The sequence below is a fragment of the Aspergillus homomorphus genome, assembly GCF_003184865.1.
Source record: "Aspergillus homomorphus CBS 101889 unplaced genomic scaffold BO97scaffold_13, whole genome shotgun sequence".
Taxonomy (NCBI): domain Eukaryota; kingdom Fungi; phylum Ascomycota; class Eurotiomycetes; order Eurotiales; family Aspergillaceae; genus Aspergillus; species Aspergillus homomorphus.
In genome coordinates this window covers 374,104-393,553 of record NW_020291899.1, presented here as the reverse complement: position 1 = coordinate 393,553, position 19,450 = coordinate 374,104, and the positions used below count along the sequence as shown (strand labels likewise).

At 53.9% G+C, this 19,450-nt stretch overlaps 7 protein-coding genes across 7 annotated transcripts; 6 read left to right on the top strand and 1 right to left on the bottom strand.

Moving 5' to 3' along the window:
• The first annotated feature begins 1,462 nt into the window (after window positions 1-1,462).
• Window positions 1,463-3,814, top strand: BO97DRAFT_404915 (cation diffusion facilitator family transporter). Its single transcript, XM_025695067.1, has 5 exons — window positions 1,463-1,763; window positions 1,826-1,872; window positions 1,935-2,021; window positions 2,088-2,405; window positions 2,457-3,814. Exons 1-5 carry the CDS (start codon window positions 1,685-1,687, stop codon window positions 3,498-3,500), a joined length of 1,575 nt encoding a protein of 524 aa, XP_025552611.1. The 5' UTR covers window positions 1,463-1,684; the 3' UTR covers window positions 3,501-3,814.
• Window positions 3,815-4,117: 303 nt separating this feature from the next.
• Window positions 4,118-6,509, top strand: BO97DRAFT_367009 (putative manganese ion homeostasis (Fr)). The gene is made up of 2 exons (XM_025692640.1): window positions 4,118-4,621; window positions 4,690-6,509. The coding sequence occupies exons 1-2, from the start codon at window positions 4,298-4,300 to the stop codon at window positions 6,337-6,339; spliced, it is 1,974 nt and encodes a 657-aa protein (XP_025552610.1). The 5' UTR covers window positions 4,118-4,297; the 3' UTR covers window positions 6,340-6,509.
• A 2,507-nt stretch (window positions 6,510-9,016) lies between these two features.
• On the top strand, window positions 9,017-11,131 carry BO97DRAFT_477276 (sugar porter family MFS transporter). The gene is made up of 3 exons (XM_025700536.1): window positions 9,017-9,664; window positions 9,721-10,182; window positions 10,239-11,131. Exons 1-3 carry the CDS (start codon window positions 9,238-9,240, stop codon window positions 10,940-10,942), a joined length of 1,593 nt encoding a protein of 530 aa, XP_025552609.1. The 5' UTR covers window positions 9,017-9,237; the 3' UTR covers window positions 10,943-11,131.
• A 287-nt stretch (window positions 11,132-11,418) lies between these two features.
• BO97DRAFT_404910 (putative ab-hydrolase associated lipase) lies at window positions 11,419-13,562 on the top strand. Its single transcript, XM_025695066.1, has one exon. It carries the CDS (start codon window positions 11,555-11,557, stop codon window positions 13,454-13,456), a length of 1,902 nt encoding a protein of 633 aa, XP_025552608.1. The 5' UTR covers window positions 11,419-11,554; the 3' UTR covers window positions 13,457-13,562.
• Window positions 13,563-14,417: 855 nt separating this feature from the next.
• BO97DRAFT_38937 (glutathione S-transferase family protein) lies at window positions 14,418-15,389 on the top strand. The gene has a single exon (XM_025693711.1). The coding sequence runs from the start codon at window positions 14,517-14,519 to the stop codon at window positions 15,195-15,197; it is 681 nt and encodes a 226-aa protein (XP_025552607.1). The 5' UTR covers window positions 14,418-14,516; the 3' UTR covers window positions 15,198-15,389.
• On the top strand, window positions 15,357-17,156 carry BO97DRAFT_477274 (MFS transporter). Its single transcript, XM_025700535.1, has 4 exons — window positions 15,357-15,569; window positions 15,640-16,666; window positions 16,737-16,857; window positions 16,922-17,156. The coding sequence occupies exons 1-4, from the start codon at window positions 15,412-15,414 to the stop codon at window positions 17,050-17,052; spliced, it is 1,437 nt and encodes a 478-aa protein (XP_025552606.1). The 5' UTR covers window positions 15,357-15,411; the 3' UTR covers window positions 17,053-17,156.
• Window positions 17,157-17,312: 156 nt separating this feature from the next.
• Window positions 17,313-18,924, bottom strand: BO97DRAFT_442459 (high-affinity glucose transporter; the record flags this gene model as incomplete). The annotated part of the gene is made up of 1 exon (XM_025698262.1): window positions 17,313-18,924. One exon carries the CDS (start codon window positions 18,922-18,924, stop codon window positions 17,380-17,382), a length of 1,545 nt encoding a protein of 514 aa, XP_025552605.1. The 3' UTR covers window positions 17,313-17,379.
• Between the last annotated feature and the right edge of the window lie 526 nt (window positions 18,925-19,450).

The window sequence follows — 19,450 nt, the reverse complement described above, 5'->3', positions numbered from 1 at the left end:
CGATGTCACTGGTTCTCAAAGGTACAAAGGAACACATAACGGTATGTCACCCAGGATCACACAAAGATGCCAATCAGCAAGGGATGAATAAGCTTTTACAATGACAACTTGTATAAATCCTCGTCACGGACGGTCAAATACTGAAACGTACTCTTTTCATTTGCGTAAGTTCAGCCGCTACTGGCTAGTCCCATATGAATTTGCCGAGCCTGTCAAGTCCCACACAAAGCATCGTTCATCGTAAGGGCACCTCTCGGCATTAGAGAGACCATCCTTCCGACATAGGAGCACATGGAAAGTGCTCATATCAAAGTCCTACCCACCAATGTGATCCACCAGGGACTAGCGCGGGGGCTGAAGCCGAGGTCGCATAGCCGTACTAGTTGACCCTGTCGCATGCATAATCATAACCAGAAGCCTGTGAAAAGCCAAGCCAAACTGTTTCAAGCTATCCGTTGTGAAGCACGAATGCCCGCGGTTTCGAATCAGACGATGCATGGCTTCTTTTAGTGATAGAGGAGTCGTTCACAATCACTGAAGTAACTCTTTGCCCATCCTTTTGGTGATCAGGATGTATCTAAATAATTTCACGGTGGTGCGACAAGCTAGTTTCAGGTCGCTCGCTTAGATCGTCTCTGACTGCAGTGAGGCCAAGTTGCTGAGCTTAGTCTAATTAGCTCGAAATTAGCATGATGGATGATAATAGTCTATCAGAATCATCTCGGCTGGTTGCCCTAAATCCTGGCCTAGCGCACAGACGGCGCCTCGACCCTCCAGGCTACCGCGTTGAGTTAGTGCCGCTGGACGGGTCTGGCGTCATTATGTGGCATGCCGCATGATATGTGACAGGTTTGTGTGACAGGTTTGTGTGACAGGTTTGTGTGACAGGTTTTACCCTTGCAGATATTAAGTTGTCGCCCTCTAGGTCGAATCAGTACTCATGAGTAGATCAACCTGCCGAAGCCACTTTCTTTGGTCTGATCAGTACGGGGTAAGAAACCAGGCAAAGGGAGGAAGGAACTTGGTGTGGAGAATTGGGGCAGGGCCAATTTCAGATGGCGTCAAACGGTGGAGAGACCGGCTCTGCCCTGGAGCAAGTGGGTCGGAAATGGTGGATTGGTCTGTGTTGCTAAGGACTGAGTAAGTACGGAGTATGGAATCGGAACGAGGTCAGCAGTAGTCAGTCCGACAAGTGCTGGAGCAGATGGTAGCACATGAAACCAGGATAAGTGAAGTATTTTGCAGCATCTTTATATGGTTTGCGCGAATCACCGCAATCAAGACACGAGGATAATGAATGGGGTAGTCACTACTTCGTAGGTAAGGTGGTTGGTGCTGAAGGGCCAGACAACAAGCTGCAAGGCGGTGGAGAGGGGCAGGCCATGCGAAAGAAACTAACGCCACTTCGCTCCGATCGGCCGGCGGTGTTCCGCCTTCCTGAACTAGTCCTTGAGTTTGCGACGAGGGAATTCTTGGGACTCGTCTCCTATCACCATCCCTTGTGACATTTATTCTTCTCTCTTTCTTTTCCTACCCTCTTGACTTCTTTCAATTCCCGTAACTGCTACTTCTTCAGGATAGCCCATTGTGTGCTCCTAGATACCGCATTCTGTCGCCTGATCAGGGGCCGCTGTCGTCATCTGTTCCTTACCCACGCGCGCCACGGAGCGCAAGGCCAGACACGATGGGCCTCTCCAAAACGAACAGGATTCTGATCCTGTTGGCTATTGACTCGGCCTTCTTCCTGCTAGAGTTGATTGCTGGTTTGTCTTTCCAGACGACTATATGTCGATTCATGCCTTGCTAATCTGTTCGATGCCAATAGGTTACAGCGTCCACTCGCTTGCCCTGGTTGCGGACTCCTTTCATATGGTACGCCTTGGTCGACACACCCCGCAGCCCCCCTGACCCTTATGTTGACACATTTACTCTAGCTAAATGATGTCCTTTCACTACTGGTCGGATTATGGGCTGTCAAAGTTGCCAACCGCGAGACCAACTCAAAAATGTACACATACGGGGTGAGTGGTTACCGGCTATCACCCTCTGCTTGGAAACCGTCCTAATCATCATTTCTCGGTATACAGTGGCAACGCGCAGAGACACTGGGTGCCTTGGTTAATGGCGTTTTTCTGGTGGCTTTGTGTTTGTCTATCTTTTTGGAGGCTATACAGAGACTGGTGGAACCTCAGGAGGTCAAGAATCCCAAGTTCGTCTGCATTGTCGGCTGCTTGGGTCTGCTATCAAACATCATCGGCCTAGTTCTTTTCCATGATCACTCCCACGGGCATGGTCACAGTCATGGTCACGCAGATATCGAGGAGGGTGACGCTTCGGAGGAAGACCACGGTCATGAGCATAGCCATGGCCCCGCTCCGGTGTCGGAGCAGGGAAACACAACTAGCGTGAGGCTACCTTTCGACTTTTTTGGAATACATGCTGATATTTGACTACAGCGTACTGCCGGCGCAGATGCCTCCTCCCCATACTCACACCGTCGTCGGACCTTGGACAGCCAGCACCGCAGCTCTCGTCGTTACAGCGGCGCAACAGGCCGTGGATTTGTTGATGTCGAAGAGATCCAGGTTCATCCTGCCACTTTGCGACAAGAAATTATCGCGGCTAGTCGCTCCCGCTATGATGACATGTCCGGGTCTGACACCGACGTACTCGAAGGTGGAGAGCCCGAAGACGCTCGCCCGTCAGAGCGCTCTGCTTTACTTGTCCACAAGGACCGCGCAGGCAACTACACCAATGCCGACAATGCGCCTAACAAAGCCCGTCGTGCTCCTGTTGATGACGACATTCACCGGCATCACAATCATGCCCAGCCCAAGCAAAAGGATGAGAAGCACGGCCACGGCCATGGTCACGATTTGAACATGAGGGGCGTTTTCCTCCACGTGATGGGCGATGCGCTCGGCAACATCGGTGTCATTGCTTCCGCTCTGATTATCTGGCTAACTGATTACTCTTGGCGCTTCTATGTGGACCCGGGTATCTCATTGGTCATCACCGTGATTATTCTTTGTTCCGCCATCCCTCTTTGCAAGGCGGCGTCGCGGATCCTGCTTCAGGCTGTGCCCCATGGGCTTAGCATTGACCATATCAAGGAAGATATTGAAGGACTGCCAGGAGTCATCGGCTCCCACCACTTGCATGTCTGGCAATTGAGTGACACCAAGCTTGTGGCCTCAATCCACATTCAGGTCGATACAGAGATTAAAGGCGAGGGGTCAGAACGGTACATGCGCCTAGCCAGACAGGTACGCAAGTGCTTGCATGCCTACGGAATTCATTCGTCTACTATTCAGCCGGAATTTGCCCCGGACAGTGACGCTGAAGACACTCTTCAGTCGCCCTCCCACCCTGATGGCGAAGCGTCTGCCTCGACGACTCTCCCCAGCCGTGCACCTAGTGTTCCAGAAGGAGATCCGCAGGCATGTCTTCTCGAATGTGGCGAGGAATGCGCTCAAAACGGTCAATGCTGTCCGAAGTGATCGCCCTGATCACCCTAAGCATTACACTATCACTTATCACCTAATCATCCCACCTTTACACTTCTATGCATTGACTCGACCTAAAATATCATTTCTTACCCGTTCTGATTATATGCGTTGTTCCTGGTGACCATACTGTCATCTGTTGTCTGGGCCCTTGTTGAAAATCTGTGGTTGGTCTTGGCGCATGTCGGGCGGCTGGATTTCTCTAAATAAAGATATCCAGGCCCGCCTTCCACGCTAGGTTCCATGTATTCGTACCAATATTATAACGTACCATATGTCTGTGATTTAATGAAGGATTTAACTTTGCTGGTAGAATGTTTGGTTTCCCAGTAGGAAGAAGTTGTAGGTGTGAAAAGGGTCTGTATGCGTCAAGTGCTGACAGGAACCTTGACTAGAGAGTAACTAAGAATAACTTATAGGTAAGAAAGGAAGACGGATCGGCGGACGGGAGTGAGACAGGGAGGTCGTTAGTTACCAAAAATGGATGGCTTAGGCGCGCCGCGGACTCCAAAATGGAGAAAGCCGCGGTCACTGGCCTCACGTGACACGATCTCGCCGATTCGGCGGCGAACGCCCCTGGCACCTTCATCTTGCTCATTCTCACACACTGACACATGTTCTCTTCTTGATCGACCCTTTTTCACTCGTTTTTTACACCTTTCTACCTGGATACTTGCTTTCTGAGGCATGACGGCGCGATCTCCTCTCTGTTAACTGCTGCGATTCGTCTCACCATCGGAGCGGCAATGCCGCATTGACGATAGCTGAATCTCTACTCCGCAGCAACAGCCATGAGTTACTCATACCCTCATTCGCACGGCACCAGCTCTGGCAGCTATCGGCCGGCACGTCGAGAGCTTGATATGGAGCCAGCTCATATTTTCAGCCACGTGCGAGATTACCTGCCATCGTTCGCTCAGCAGTGGACGATGGAATTGAAAGATGAATTTCAAAGCCGAAAAGGGATACTGTCATTATTTGGGAAAATTGCGCGGCGCATCTTCACTGTTGCAAATGCACTGGTGATACTGTGGGCTTGCACGCTGTGGTGGGGGGAGCGGACCGTCTTCCAAGATAGTGTCAAGGCGTGTGCGTGGGAGAATTGGGAGAAATGGGTATGTCGTCTCGTTCCGTCACGGCCCATTCTCGACTCACCATTCTGAATTAATGATGGGATACGTAGCCCCAAGACGCGAAACCGCACCATGTCGCGTTCATCGCCGACCCCCAACTAGTCGATCCGCATACCTATCCCGGCCGGCCGTGGCCTCTGTCGACCTTGACCGTGAAATTTACCGACCAATACATGCGACGTTCGTTCTCGTCCCTCCAAATGGACCTCGGCCCAGACTCTGTACTGTTTCTTGGGGACCTATTTGATGGCGGCAGGGAGTGGGCAACGGCAACTAGCTCCAGTCCGGAGAAGCGCTACAAGAAGTACAAGGATCGGTTTTGGAAGAAGGAGTTTCACCGATTCACGAAGATATTTATGGACACATGGAATGATGGTGATGGACACTCAACGGACCCCCATGGGCGAAGAATGATTACGAGCCTGCCGGGCAATCACGACCTGGGCTTTGGCTCGGGTGTGCAGATTCCCGTTCGCGAACGCTTTCAGAGCTTTTTCGGGAAGGGTAATCGTGTGGATGTGATTGGGAATCATACCTTTGTCTCGGTAGACACCGTCTCCTTGAGTGCCATGGACCAACCCGACCCGGAGACTGGCAGCTCGGGCGCTGGCACTGGAGAGGGAGACCTGCCAAATCAGCGGATTTGGGCGGAGACGGAGCAGTTTCTCAACAACATGAACGTACACCGTGGTCGAGCGGAAATGGAATCCTTGCGCATGCTGAGGAATGAGAGCGAGGGGCACCTTTATGTGCATCGGGCAGTGGAGATTTTGGAGCCCTCCTTCTATCACCGGCCACAGCCGGAGGTGGCAGGCCTCCCCGCGATTCTGCTGACTCACGTGCCGTTGTACCGCAAACCGGCCACGCCATGCGGGCCTTACCGAGAGCGGTACCCCCCATCGAGCGACAACCTCGAAGAGGATGAGCGCAATTCCATTCCTATGGGTCGAGGCTATCAGTACCAAAATGTCCTAACGCCTACCATTTCACGGGACATCGTGTCCAAGGTTGGCCCCAACCTGGTCCAAGTCTATTCAGGGGATGATCACGATTACTGCGAAATTGCCCATCACGAGTTCAGTGGGTCCCCCCGGGAAATCACGGTGAAGAGCCTGTCTTGGGCGATGGGAATTCGGCGTCCTGGCTTTGTCATGACCAGTCTGTGGAACCCTGTCAACCAAACGACCGGACAGTCGCTGCAATCACCCGGGTCCGGTCGGACGGTGCAGAATCACCTGTGCCTGCTTCCCGACCAGCTCTCCATCTTCATTGATTACGGACTCGTCTTCGGTCTCACCCTGGCCATTCTGCTCCTCCGGGCAGTTATTGTGGTGAAACACACTCCACAGACTAGCGCCGCCGACCCCATCCTTCCTTTGTCGGAGAGTCGCGGTCACCCTCCGCAGCGCCCCGTCCGTTATAAGACTCCGTCTTCCAGTACGTCCAGCTCCACGCTCCCATCACCGCGCGGCTTGGCGAGTCGCGGGGTCAACAATCCCCCCCTGTACGCCACTTACGCAGGTGCAGATGAGGACGAGCTGGGTAGCGCCAAATGGAAGCCGACACGGGATGGCTCTGGGCGCCAAGCGGGTCGGCACACGACCACGGCCGGGAAGATTAAAGGTGAATTTGTAGGTTCCGTGAAGCACGTAGCCGGCGTTGTGTTTGCGTGGTATTTCTTTCTCATCTGGCGCTGGTAGTTGGGTAAAAGGATTCGAGTGGGTGGGCCGGAGTTGGTAGATATTGTGGACTGTTGGAATTATATATAATTGAGCCAGGTGGGATTGGGCACACTCTGGAATCTTCGCCGTAGCCTTGCTGGACTGGGTTACGGTTCTGCATTTGGGCGACAGAATCATGACTATCGTCCTTAGCGTCGAAGCAGTGGGAAAATACAATTCATTTATCAAATTGCTTCTATGCTTTGTGTTGTGACACCATTGTAGTACCGTAGAAGCAACTGAGTGCGCCTTTCCTTTGTAGCTATAATGACTTGCCGCCTACCTAAACAGGCTTAGTGGAGCATATACTGCCAGGCAGAATCCTACTTTCTTAGGCGGTCATGCACAGACATGCAATGGGGTTCAACTTGGAACTCGGTGTTCGATTTCCCGTATCGGAGACATACAATTCCATTTCTTTTTGTGCGATAAGGGAGCAGAAATTTTAGGCCTCTGGAGAGATGGGGGTGATCTGTGCTTTTCCCTTCTGCTCCGGCTTTGTCCAATAATGTTGCCAGCCGGTGCCGTTTCTTTTTCTTCGCTTCCAGCAAAAGGCTCAATGCAGGGTGCCAGGTGGGTGGTGTCTTGGACACTGGCTACCCTCGTACATCCTGCTGTCTCACTTAGGGCAATTCCAGCATGTTCACCGTAGTAGAATAGATAGTACAGCATAGGATGCCATGATTTCGCTCGCTCACTATAACACATCACAGTTATTTTGTTACATTTGAACCAAGAGATCATGCCAAGAAAACCCAACCCAAGATTTCAAGCAAGGTGCGAATAGAATCCAGAATCTACAACACAATGTAAACATGACGTTCGCCTCTCCCCAGATCCTCTCGCATTTCTCTGGAGTAACTTCCTGCCGCGCGCGGGGTGGGAAGGAGATCCCTTCCTTTCTTCCTTTGAGTGTCCACTGCCCACTACCCAGTGGCTGCCTAAACCACCCCATTTGCTAACTCTAATCTCCAGGAGAGAGAATCCTCATGCGACCACGGCAGCACCATCGTCACGGGTGGCGCCATTGGCTTGTTCTTTCCCGAAGAACATACACGCTGCCCGTGGAGAAGGTTCAAGACACCAATCGTTCCCCCGGCATTTGGAGTAATAAGCCATCGGGTTCGGTGATTCGGAAACTTTAATCTGTTTGTTTGCCTTTGTCTCCGTCTTTTCATTTCTTGGTCGGCAAGTCGGAAACCATTAGTCAAAGGTTACAAGGGGGCCTTGGTCACTAGCACCGTAGTGTGGGATGTCTAGGACTAGATTGGACTTGGGAAAGGAGGTCTGAAAATAACACGGGCATCCTTCTTTTTTGTGTGGGAAAGTCAAGCGTCGGGACTGGAGCAATCAAGCATCTGCATCTAGATGGCTCTAGAAACAACGACACACAAACAAGAAACTAAAGAATCTGGGGTGGTGTTGATCATGTGGCAAAGGAAGAAAAAATTTTCCGCGACGCAGCCACACGGCCCAGTTCTCAAATCTCAAATCTCAAATCTCAACAGGAAATCGGACTGGGGACGAACAGGATCTAAGCCGAGTTCGGGCTGCCGGTGAGCTGTTCTGCTGTTTCTGTTGGCTGGAAGACTGGAACCTGGGGTTTCGCTTCGGCTCTGACCGTTGAACTTGCTGGTGGGAAAAGCTCTTGAACCATTGTCGGAGGAGCCGTGATTCGAAGTGGTTGATTTGTAGCCGAGGCAGTTGAGGCTAAGGAGTTCCCTAGTCAATTTAGTGGCAGGGCTAGACTCTATGCGGGATGGTTGATGGTGAGAGGGTGAGGAAAACCCCCACGTATGGATGGTCTGGGGAAGAGATTTTTTCTGATCTTGTGATCACTGATAGAGTAACGAAATCGACCTGACAGACTGACAGTCGGGTCAAGTCGCCGTAGAAATTTTCGAGTTGGTGCTAGTTGTAACCTCCAGGCTGTTTCAATGTTGTTGCTTGTGGCTGCTTCGGGTTGGAGGGATCAATGAGAGTGGTGGTAAGACCGGCAACCCGAATGCGGTCAGGGTTTTTTGGTGTGCTTGTTTGTTGTGTGGCCGTTCCCGGCACTGAGCCGGTTTCTTATGCCTCATACCCCTGTCAATTGTACAATTGTCTATCTACACCAATTTAGCCATGTTCAGGAGGAGGGGTAAATCTATCGCTTCCCCCCTGTGCATTTCCTGAATACACGGCGGGTCTTGCCAGGGAAGCCGGAGATGGTCCGGCAACGAACGCTGCTTTTCTCCCCCTCGGGCACCGCCGAGAACCAACCGAATGCCTCCCCATCGGCTTTGCGCAACCAAACCCCCCCCGGTCAACGAGCTCACTCGGGACTAGTCCCGACACTTGGTCATGGCGATCGTCGGCCTGGCCTCGTGTCTTGTCTCAATCGGGAGCAGTAACCGACTGTTCGACTCTCTCCAGTCTGCAGTCTCCACTCTCCAGACTCGGGGTGCCCTGACAATCGACGCGGGGGGAAAGAATGTTCGGTCTCGTGGCCTGGCCCCTACTCTATCCCGGGCTGTGCTGTTGGACTTCAATTCCGGTCGGTCAGCAATCCCCGGCCGGCCGGATCTGGGGTTGACCAGATTCTCTCGGCCTCTTCTAACCCCCCCGCGCACTACAAAAGCCTCGTGAATTCCCCAATTCAGATTGAGTTTTTCATCTTCATCATCTTCATCATCTTCATCATCTTTATCATCATCATTATCATCAGCTTCTCATCTTTCAAGCTCTACTTCCGTCAATCTTAATCTCACGTGACCTTATCTATATACTCTTGACTGACCTCAATTACTTGTGCTGAAGAAACATCTGCCATTGATTGTTGACAAACACACTTCCCCTATCACCACCCCTCTTGATCCTATTCGTGATCAATCAACCATGGGTTTCATGCTGAAGAAGCCCGAAGAGGCGGCGGGCTCGGCAGCCCCCGCCATCATCGTGGGCCTGTTCGCTGCCTTTGGAGGTATCCTCTACGGCTATGACACCGGTACTATCAGTGGTATCATTGCCATGAAGTACTGGCGGGAGATGTTTTCCACGGGGTACATCAACCACAAGGATGGTCTTCCCGATATCACCTCCTCCCAGTCTTCTATGATCGTCTCCTTGTTGTCCGCCGGTACCTTCTTCGGTGCCCTTTGTGCCGCTCCTGTGGCTGATTACTTTGGTCGTCGTCTGGCCATGATCCTCGACTCCTTCGTTTTCTGCTTCGGTGTCATCTTGCAGACTGCCGCAACCCGCATTCCTCTGTTTGTGGCCGGCCGATTCTTCGCCGGCTTTGGCGTTGGTCTCCTCTCGGCAACCGGTAAGTTCTCCTCGTGGGCTAATGACCTGAGATAATCAATACTAACGGCGATCCAGTTCCCCTCTACCAGTCTGAGACTGCGCCCAAGTGGATCCGTGGTACCATCGTCGGTGCCTACCAGCTGGCCATTACCATTGGTCTTCTGCTCGCCTCCATTGTCAACAACTCCACCAAGGATCGCATGGACACCGGCTGCTACCGCATTCCCATTGCTATTCAGTTCGCCTGGGCCATTATTCTGGTGACGGGTATGCTCATTCTGCCCGAGACTCCTCGCTTCTTGGTCAAGCACGACCGCCATGAGGCTGCTGCCCAAGCGCTCGCCCGTCTGCGCCGTCTCGAAGTCAACCACCCCTCCATTGTTGAGGAGCTCTCCGAGATCCAGGCCAACCATGAGTACGAACTCAGCATGGGCAAGGCCAGCTTCGGCGATATCTTCCATGGCACTCTGGGCAAGCGTTTGATCACGGGATGCTTGGTACAGGCCCTGCAGCAGCTGTCTGGTGTCAACTTCATCTGTATGCTCTCCTTTCCCTCATTGGCTTTATCAACTTGGGTCTAACCTTCGCTGCAGTCTACTACGGAACCACCTTCTTCCAGAACTCTGGCATCAAGAACAGCTTCACCATCACCCTGATTACCAACATTGTCAACGTGTGCTCCACCTTCCCCGGTCTCTGGCTGGTCGAGAAGTGGGGTCGTCGCCCTCTTCTTCTGTTTGGAGCCATCGGCATGTGTGTCTGCCAGTTCATTGTCGCCATCGTCGGCACGGCCACCTCTTCGGAAGTCGCTAACAAGGTGCTGATTGCCTTCGTCTGTGTCTACATCTTCTTCTTCGCTTCCACCTGGGGTCCCACTGCCTGGACCGTGACTGGAGAGCTGTTCCCCCTGAAGGCTCGCGCCAAGTGCCTTTCCATCACCACTGCCTCCAACTGGCTCTTGAACTGGGCCATCGCGTATGCCACCCCCTACATGGTGGACTCTGGTCCCGGCAACGCCAACCTCCAGTCCAAGGTGTTCTTCATCTGGGGTGGATTCTGCGCCGTCTCCGCTGTCTTCGTGTACACCTGCATCTACGAGACCAAGGGTCTCTCCCTGGAGCAGGTCGACGAGCTCTACGCCAAGGTGTCTGCTGCCTGGCGTTCGCCTGGCTTCGTACCCTCAGTGCACTACACCGACGTTCGGGATGTGGCCGAGGGCAAGGCCCGTGGTACTCTCGGGGAGTTGGAGCACGATGCTCAGATGAAGCGTGAGCACGAGCACATCGAGTCTGCCTAGTGGCATGACATCATCTTGTGTTTCATTCTGGAGTACATTTTGGATTTGATTAGGTTTCTAATGTTGGGACGACGTTTATCATGTATACTATTATCCATTTGATTAAGGAAGCGCAGCGATTTGAGTTATGTGTTATGAGAATTCCAAGTGTCATATATGTCAACTGTCAAGTGTCATGTTTAAGAATGCATTGATGCCTAAGCTTGAATTTCCTGAAATCCAATTACAGCAAATGTATGCAAGGTTCCGACGTCACTCTTCCCGTTGAGCATGACGCCTGAGGCAAGCCACTTTCTCAGGTTTGAACCTCTGATTGGATGCCACCGCCCCACGAGATTACGCGCCTCAGTGCACTCACGTGATCGCAACCAGGAGTCCATCTCCCAGAACAGCAATCACGGGGGTCGTTACGCTCCACCGCCCACCGACCCCTCGGGGCCCTTTCATCATCATCTGCCACTGCCTCTCAACTGCCGAGCCGATCATCATTCCTCTTATTTCGTCCACTCCCCCCTCCTTACCCTCCCCTCTTTCCTCCTCCCGACCCCATTAAGTATTCTGGTCTTCTGACAATGCGGTCCCCTGTACTCTACTACGTCCCCTGATCGCATCATGTTTCTTTCGTCCGACCCAGACGGTGAGACCTTGGGTCCGTCGGTCAGTATCAGCCGTGGGCCAGACCCCGGCTCAGGTCCTCAGGACAATAAAGCGCATTACTTTAGCACCGCCATCGAAGTTGGAACCGTCGAGCAACAGCATCAAGAGTTGGGCTCCCGAGCAGACCGATCATCACCCAAGCGATTCGAATTACAAGATCTAGGACCCAAATTCAGCAGCGACGACAAGCACTCCACCACAGTCACCGACAGATTACTGGGAGAAGACGAAATGAGCACCACAGTTTCGACGCTGGCATCGCATCCTCTGTTTCCGCCGCTACCCTCCTATGGACCGCCGTCATTGGTCTTCTCGTTGAAATGTCTACTCATCCGCTGCGTCTCGTTCGTCCTGTCGCTGCTATTTTTGGGCACGGTCCTGGTGGCAGCCATCGTACACATCGTCATCACCACCGTTTTCTCGCCCCCCAGCAGCGGGCGACGTGGCCAGGATTCTAGCGAGGGAAGCAAATTTTCCGCGGAAGAGCGGTCACGGCGCACGGAACGAATCAAGGCTTTGCGGCGTTGGAGTTCTCGACAGGAAAAGGAGGTGAACGAGGAAGGGCTGGATGAGTGTCCACCTTTGGAAGGTGGCAAAGATCCCATCGTCTGTGACGTTGCCTATTATGCCCGCCGCGTTGGGTTGGACGTCGAGACCTTCAAGGTCCAGACAGAGGACGGGTTCATCCTCACGCTCTGGCATGTCTACAATCCACAGGAATACACTCCCTTACCCGCCAAGGCTCGTCGACATCGCGGACCGGAAGTGTTCACCGGCGAGACGAACCCCGAGGTTGCAACGCGTTCCACGCCTCGCAAGTACCCCGTCCTGCTGATGCACGGCTTGCTTCAAAGTGCTGGGGCTTTCTGTGCCAATGATGACGACAGCCTGGCGTTCTTTCTCTGCAAATCCGGCTATGATGTCTGGCTGGGCAACAATCGTTGTGGCATGACCCCCGAGCACACATCGCTACTCGAGACAGACCCGCGTATGTGGTCGTGGAACATCCAGCAGATGGGCGTGCTCGATTTGCCGGCCCTCATCTCGCGCGTTCTCTACGAGACCGGCTTCGAGAAGCTGGGTCTGGCCTGTCACTCCCAGGGCACTGCGGAAACCTTTATCGCCCTTGCGAAGGATCAGCGGCCCGACTTAGGCAAACATATTTCGGTCTTCTGCGCCCTGGCACCGGCCGTGTACGCCGGCCCACTGATCAACAAGGCGTGTCTGAGGTTCATGCGCATTATCCCACCACAGATCTTTAGCGCCTTCTTCGGCATCCACTCTTTCATTCCATTCATGATGACTGTTCACCGTCGCCTTCATCCGCGTATCTACGGCGCCCTCGGCTACTATGTATTTTCTTTCCTCTTCGGCTGGAAGGATTCCCGCTGGGACCGCGCTCTCCGTGATCGGATGTTTCAATTCGCACCGGTTTATGTCAGCGCGGAAACCATGCGTTGGTGGCTCGGACATGGGTGTTTCGCCAACCATAAATGTATCCTCGCGACGGAGGAGTCGACGATGGCGGAGATGGAAGAGGACCTTCGCCATGACGAGTCATCGCCGCCCCGTCGGGACACAGCGTGGTACGGACCGCAGGTACCCCCGATGGCGTTGTGGATCGCCGGCTCCGACGGCCTCGTCGACGGGCAGCAGTTTCTGCGACGGCTGCAAAAAGGCCGCGAACCGCACGTTCGCTTGGTGCACGCCAAGGTTATCGACGAGTACGAGCATCTGGACGTACTCTGGGCCATGGATGCGGTTGACCAGGTTGGCCAGGAGGTGCGGCAGGTGTTGTGGCAGACGATGCCGGAGGAGGCAAGGGCGGTGTGTCGAGTGCCCAGGGGAGTCGAATAATGTCGAGGATGGGATTTTATGCGTTATACATATACGAAGCGACCTTTGTACATATATTAGATTTGATTTCTGTATATAATAGACATGATTGATACGACTGACAGACATGAATTAATCCAGCTTTGATGTGCGTCTTTGCGGTCATTTGTATCCGATCAAGTCAATGCCGGAATCACTCCGCATGCCAATGTTAGCGCTGCCCAGTCTTTCATAGCAACGACTAACTGCAACTATCCAGTTGCAGTAAATGAATTCGCTAACGGGATAATCGAATATGCCCCTGGTGTCCCGCAGAACCTCCAAGTTCCTGGTACCTTACGTCGGCAGCATTCCGCAGCTGAATGGAGGCAACATTTTAGAACATGTAAGATCTTTCTTCGTCCATGGGCCATACCATCTACAGCATTTGAGGTGGTGTCCATGAAGATTGACCCGAGACGCTGCAGCCACTGGGGGTGGGGCAACTCGAAGGCTTTGGTGTCTGGATTTCTCCTCGATACAGATGATTGTGGGAACACTTACATAAAAAGAGTGTTCGGGCCCACGAAGATGGAGGACTTTGTGATGAGGAGTGAAAAGGTATGGATTACCCGAGGGTGACTCCATACCGAAGGATGTGGTGCGCAAATCCAAGCACTTGAGCATCAATGAGGATAGATGACGCCCGTTCCCCGACATCTTCCCCGGATCATCACCCACATCCAACGATGACATGCTGTCCTTTGCCGGAGGGCCTACCTTCTTTGGGCCTCGCCGTGGAGCTTGCGCGACCCGCTCGGTTTGGTCTGGTTTAATGATGTTGGTGCATTGAGATCTTGTCTTAGAATATTCGAAATTTTTCAAAACCTGAAGTCGCCCCATATAAATCTCCGCCTACAATGCTCGCAAGAAATCGGCGAAATAGCCGGGAATTCGGCGAGCACAAGCCACCATCCGGGCTTCATTTGAACCCTCACCCAGCCCGACACTATATAATCACGTACTGATTCGAGAGTACAGGGATAATTCGTTCCTGTTTGCAACCCAATCAAGTGTTCTTTCCCCCTCCTCACACTCCTCAATGACCATGCAGCCGATCACCCTCTACTCGCATCCGATCGGGCCGAACCCCTGGAAAGTGGCCCTAATCCTCTCGGCCCTCCAGATTCCCTACGAAACTGTGACGGTCGACTTTGCCGATGTCAAAAAGTCCCCCTACGTGGATCTGTGCCCTAACGGTCGGCTCCCGACGATCGTGGACCCCAACAAAGACATCACTCTGTGGGAGTCCGGCGCCATTGTGAACTACCTGATCGAGACCTACGACCCGAGCCACCGTTTGAGCTACGATACCTTCCCGGAGCGTCACCAGCTGCAGCAATGGCTGCACTTCCAGGTCTCCGGACAGGGACCATACTACGGGCAGCTGGGCTGGTTCCAGCGGCAGCCTGAGCGGGTGTCGCTCGCGATCGAGCGTTATACGGGGGAGATCCGACGCGTTATGGGGGTCTTGGACCAGGCGCTGCAGGGGAAGGAGTGGCTTGTGGGAGAGAAGTGCACGTTTGTCGATTTGTGCTTCGTACCGTGGCAGGAACTGGTGCCGTTCGTTGTGGGTGACGAGCGCATCGTGCAGGAGTTGACGGAGCAGTATCCTAATGTGCACGCGTGGATGGAACGGATGAAGGCGAAGCCGGAAGTGCGGAAGGTGTTGCAGGAGAAGAGTGAGGCGATGGCTATGGCGATGGCAAAAAGCACCAAGTAGATAAGATAAGAGGGTTATCATTTCACATAGATAGTCAGTCCCTTGGGGATGACAAGATTTCGCCGAATTAGTGGGGCTTCCCGGCCTTTTCCCTTCCTTCTGGGCATCCGCTTCATCCGATTAGCGCGCTGTTCCTATACTCTCGTTATAAATGTATGGCCTGTCAAGTCAAGATGATTATCAGTAAACTACGGACGTCTTTTGCATACCAGCCATGGAGTCCGCCAGCTTGGACAGTAATGAGCCCAAGAGGGTGTCCGTCACCTCCCCGGAACTCCCTGAATGGGCATTCGACCCAGCCAACGCCCAGAATTGGAGTTTTGGGAAGAAGATCTACAACACTGCCGTGCCGTCGATTCTGTGTCTTCTGATGTGAGTGAATCATGTTCGAGACCGAGTGCACGTTAAGCTCAGCCATTCTGATCTCACCATCTTGCCATAGATCATTCGGACTCGCCATCTACTCCCCTTCTCACGCTCATGTTCAAGCCGCCTTCCACACCTCCACCACGAAATCGCTTTTGCCCTTCACCATGTACGTCTACGGACTGGCGTTTGGGCCCATGATCGCCGCCCCAATCAGCGAGACCTATGGCCGGCGCTTCATTTATCTCGTTATGACCCCCTTAGCCATGGTGTTCATTCTGGGAGCTGGCTTCTCCAACAATCTGGCTGGGCTCGCGGTGTGCCGCCTGCTGGCGGGGACGTTCATCGCCGCTCCGCTGGCCGTCGGGGCTGGCACGATCATGGACATGTGGAGCGGCCCGGCCACCGGGCGCGGCGTGATGATTCTCATGACCATCGCCTTCTTGGGTCCAGCGATTGGATCTCTGGTTGGGGGCTGGGTAGCCGAGTACAAGGAATGGCGCTGGTCGCAGTGGGTAACGCTGTTTCTGGGGGCCGCCTGCTGGGCCTTCAGCATGGGCGCAAAGGAGTCCTATTCCCACCCGATCCTCCATCGTCGCGCCGTTAAACTGGGGTTGCCCCCCCCTCCGAGCCTGATTCCAGGAGGGCTGGCCGGCGTACGCATGATGCTCACAGTGACCCTGGCGCGACCGGTCTATATGCTGCTGACCGAGCCTATCGTGGCTCTGTGCTCACTTTACTCCTCGCTCAACTTCTCCGTCCTCTTCTGCTTCCTTGCCTGCATACCCCTCATCTATACGGATGTCTACGGCTTCTCGCAGGGCCAGTGCGGGCTCGTTTTTATCTCCCTAGCTCTGGGGTGCTCTATCGGCTGTCTGGGCCTGCTCGCAACGGACCAATACACCATGGCCCAGCACCGACGACGCCATCCTGATGGGCTCGTCCAACCCCCGCCGGAACGAGTTCTGTGGGCGGCGATGTTGGCTAGCCCGTTGATGCCGGCTGCATTGTTCTGGTTCGCGTGGACGTCGACTCGCCATGTCCACTGGATGTGCAGCATTGTGGCCGTTGGGCTTTTTGGCTGCTCCAACCTCATGATCTTCGTGCGTAACCTCTTTCCGCTCGTCCCCTGCTGCAAAGACATTATTCTCATCATCATCAAAATCTCTATAGGTGTCAACTGCCCTCTATTTGACGAGAGTCTACGGAGCAAAGTTCGGCGCCTCGGCGTTGGCCGCCAATGGCCTGCTTCGATACGGTATCGGCGGCTCATTTCCTCTTTTCACTTTGGCCAGTATGTGCCCCTTTCCTTTTCCCTTTTCTCCCCGAAATTCTCGTCGTCTCTAATTTGTCGTCAGTGTATCACAATCTGGGTTATAGCTGGGCGTCGAGCTTATTGGGGTTTTTGGCCGTGGCCTTTGCGCCTCTGCCGTGGATGTTCTTCCGCTGGGGAAGCCAGATCCGCAAACACAGCGCTTATACATCGTGATAGAAGAGTAGAAAGGCACAGGAAAGGGGCCGATCGTTATACACGGGGTGTGGGAATTCAGGTTCAAGTTTATTTGTCATATAGATTTAGTAATATCACGCATGGGCGCTTGGGTGTCGTTGCAAGATTCCTTTTAGTTAACACAATTGATACCGGAGAGTCAAGTGAACTTGATGGATTGAAACATTTCATGATTCATGATAGGGACAGAGTAGTCCAGGAGGCCAGATCAGCTGACCGGATAATTTATGTGATACAAACACCGCAATGAACACAGACAAACAAACACACATAGACGGACAGACAACCTCTCACCTTCCACATCGATCAAACCTTCTCAACACATTCTTCTTGTTCTTCTACCATTCCCACCTTCCCTTCCAGACCCTCCGCTAAGATCTCCCTCTGACACCGATACGTCGCAAAACCTCTAGCTGACACTCGCTCCACAAACATCTCATCGATTTCCTCCAGCGACCGTTGCTTCAACTCGGGCACTATGAACCACACAAAAACAGTCGCCACCACCGAGAATCCTCCGTAAATAAACGCCACACTGCCCCCAATGGCTGCCTGCGTGTACGGATTGACAAACACAATCACAAGTCCCGTGCCGTACGCCGAGAACCCGGCCAGGGTGACCATCTTCTCGCGCACCGCGGCGGCGGGGGGCACCTCGGCCGTCAGCACCCACGCCAGTGGGCCCCAGGTGCTCTGGAAGGTGAAGAACCACAGCATGAGCATCACGACGGCAGCGACCTGTACCGCATAATTGTTGGTGGGAGTGGCGGTCAGCCCGCCGATCGTGAGCATACAGGCACTGAGCAGAGCGGCCGACACCAGCAGCACGAGCCGGCGGCCCAGACGATCGGTGATGGCCACCCCCGTGAGGTTACCGGCAATTCCGATGACGTAGACGATGACCGACATCAGAAGCACCTGGCGGAAGCCGATCTGTTGCAGGAAGATGGCTTGGTAGTTGGCAACGAAGGAGATCCCCTGGGCCTGTTGGAAAACTTGCGCGCCCACACAGATGATGGTACGCCGACGGTTGATCGGGTCGGTGAAGCAGGATGACCAGGATGCGGATTGGTCTTGTTCCTGCTGCCGCAGCTGGTTTTGCACTTGATGTTGCTGTTCGAGCTGGGCGATCTCGGCCTGGGCATCCGCCAGGGAGATGGCGCGCAGCCGAGCGAGACTGGCTGCCGCCTCCTCGAGACGTCCGCGTTGCATCAGCCAGTAGGGGGACTCGGGAAGAATCGGCAGGCTGAGCCAGTTGAGGACGGGGATAGCGATCTGCGCCACGACGACCCCGCGCCACGCCCAGTCGGTGGTTATATGGCGGCACAGGTAGACGATGAGCGCGGCCACTAGCCCGCCGACCATGAGGAAGACGTTGTACGTGCCCGCCATCACTCCACGGAGGTTCTGGGGCGCGCACTCGCCCTGGTAGACGGGGATGACATTGGAGGCAATGCCGCCGCCGAAGTAGACGATTGCTTTGCCTACGAGGAACTGGGCGTAGCTCGTCTGGCAGGTCGACTCGATGATGACTCCGACGCACACCACCGCCGATTGGATCCACAGGCTTCTCTTGCGGCCGAACCGTTCGTTCAGGGGGGTGGCACACAGAAGCCCGAGGATGACACCTGCGTACCCCAGCCCCGTGCCCAAGGATTGCTGTCGCTCGCTGAGCGCCCAGCTCTCTTGAGCGTGGTTGTAGGATCCGAACCGGCTGGCAAACTGCCGTGTGCTCATAATGCTCGCCCACCAGGCCTGGTCAAACCCAAACCCGGCGGAGGAGAGGGAGCCGAAGATGGCTACGGCCCAGATGAGCCATGGGAGGTCCCGTACGGAGTCGGGAGCTACCATGATGGAAATGAACAAGGAGAATAGAAGACAAAACACAAGGAGATACTGGAGGCCGGGCCTTGCTTCGATTTACTGAGCCTGTCGATTTTCTACTACATCGTGGGGTCCCTTGCGCATCCTTTTATCTACGCGATGTACGAGAGTGATGAGAGATCCTCCTTTTGACTACGAGGTCAACGTGGTCTTCCTCTCCTGGCTCTATCCAATTATCAGTTAGAATCCTCGAAGGAACGGATTCTCAACGACTTGGCAGAGACGGAATCCTTCGTGTGTATGCCCGGTTCAAGCTTGTGGCGTTAGCTTGATAGGCAACACGGCCGCGAAGGATTTGCTGGACTTGACCAATCTCTTGGGAGTTGGGCCAGATGTCTCCAGACCATTGCGAGCGTCGCCCCCAGATTCCCCGGTTCCCCACGGCAGTTGTGAAGTCCCTGACATGTGGCTACCTGGTCTATGCAGTAGTCCCCAAGCGTTGTGGGTACCCGGATTCTCTTGGCATCGTGCTATATCTTTTTGCGGTGGGAGC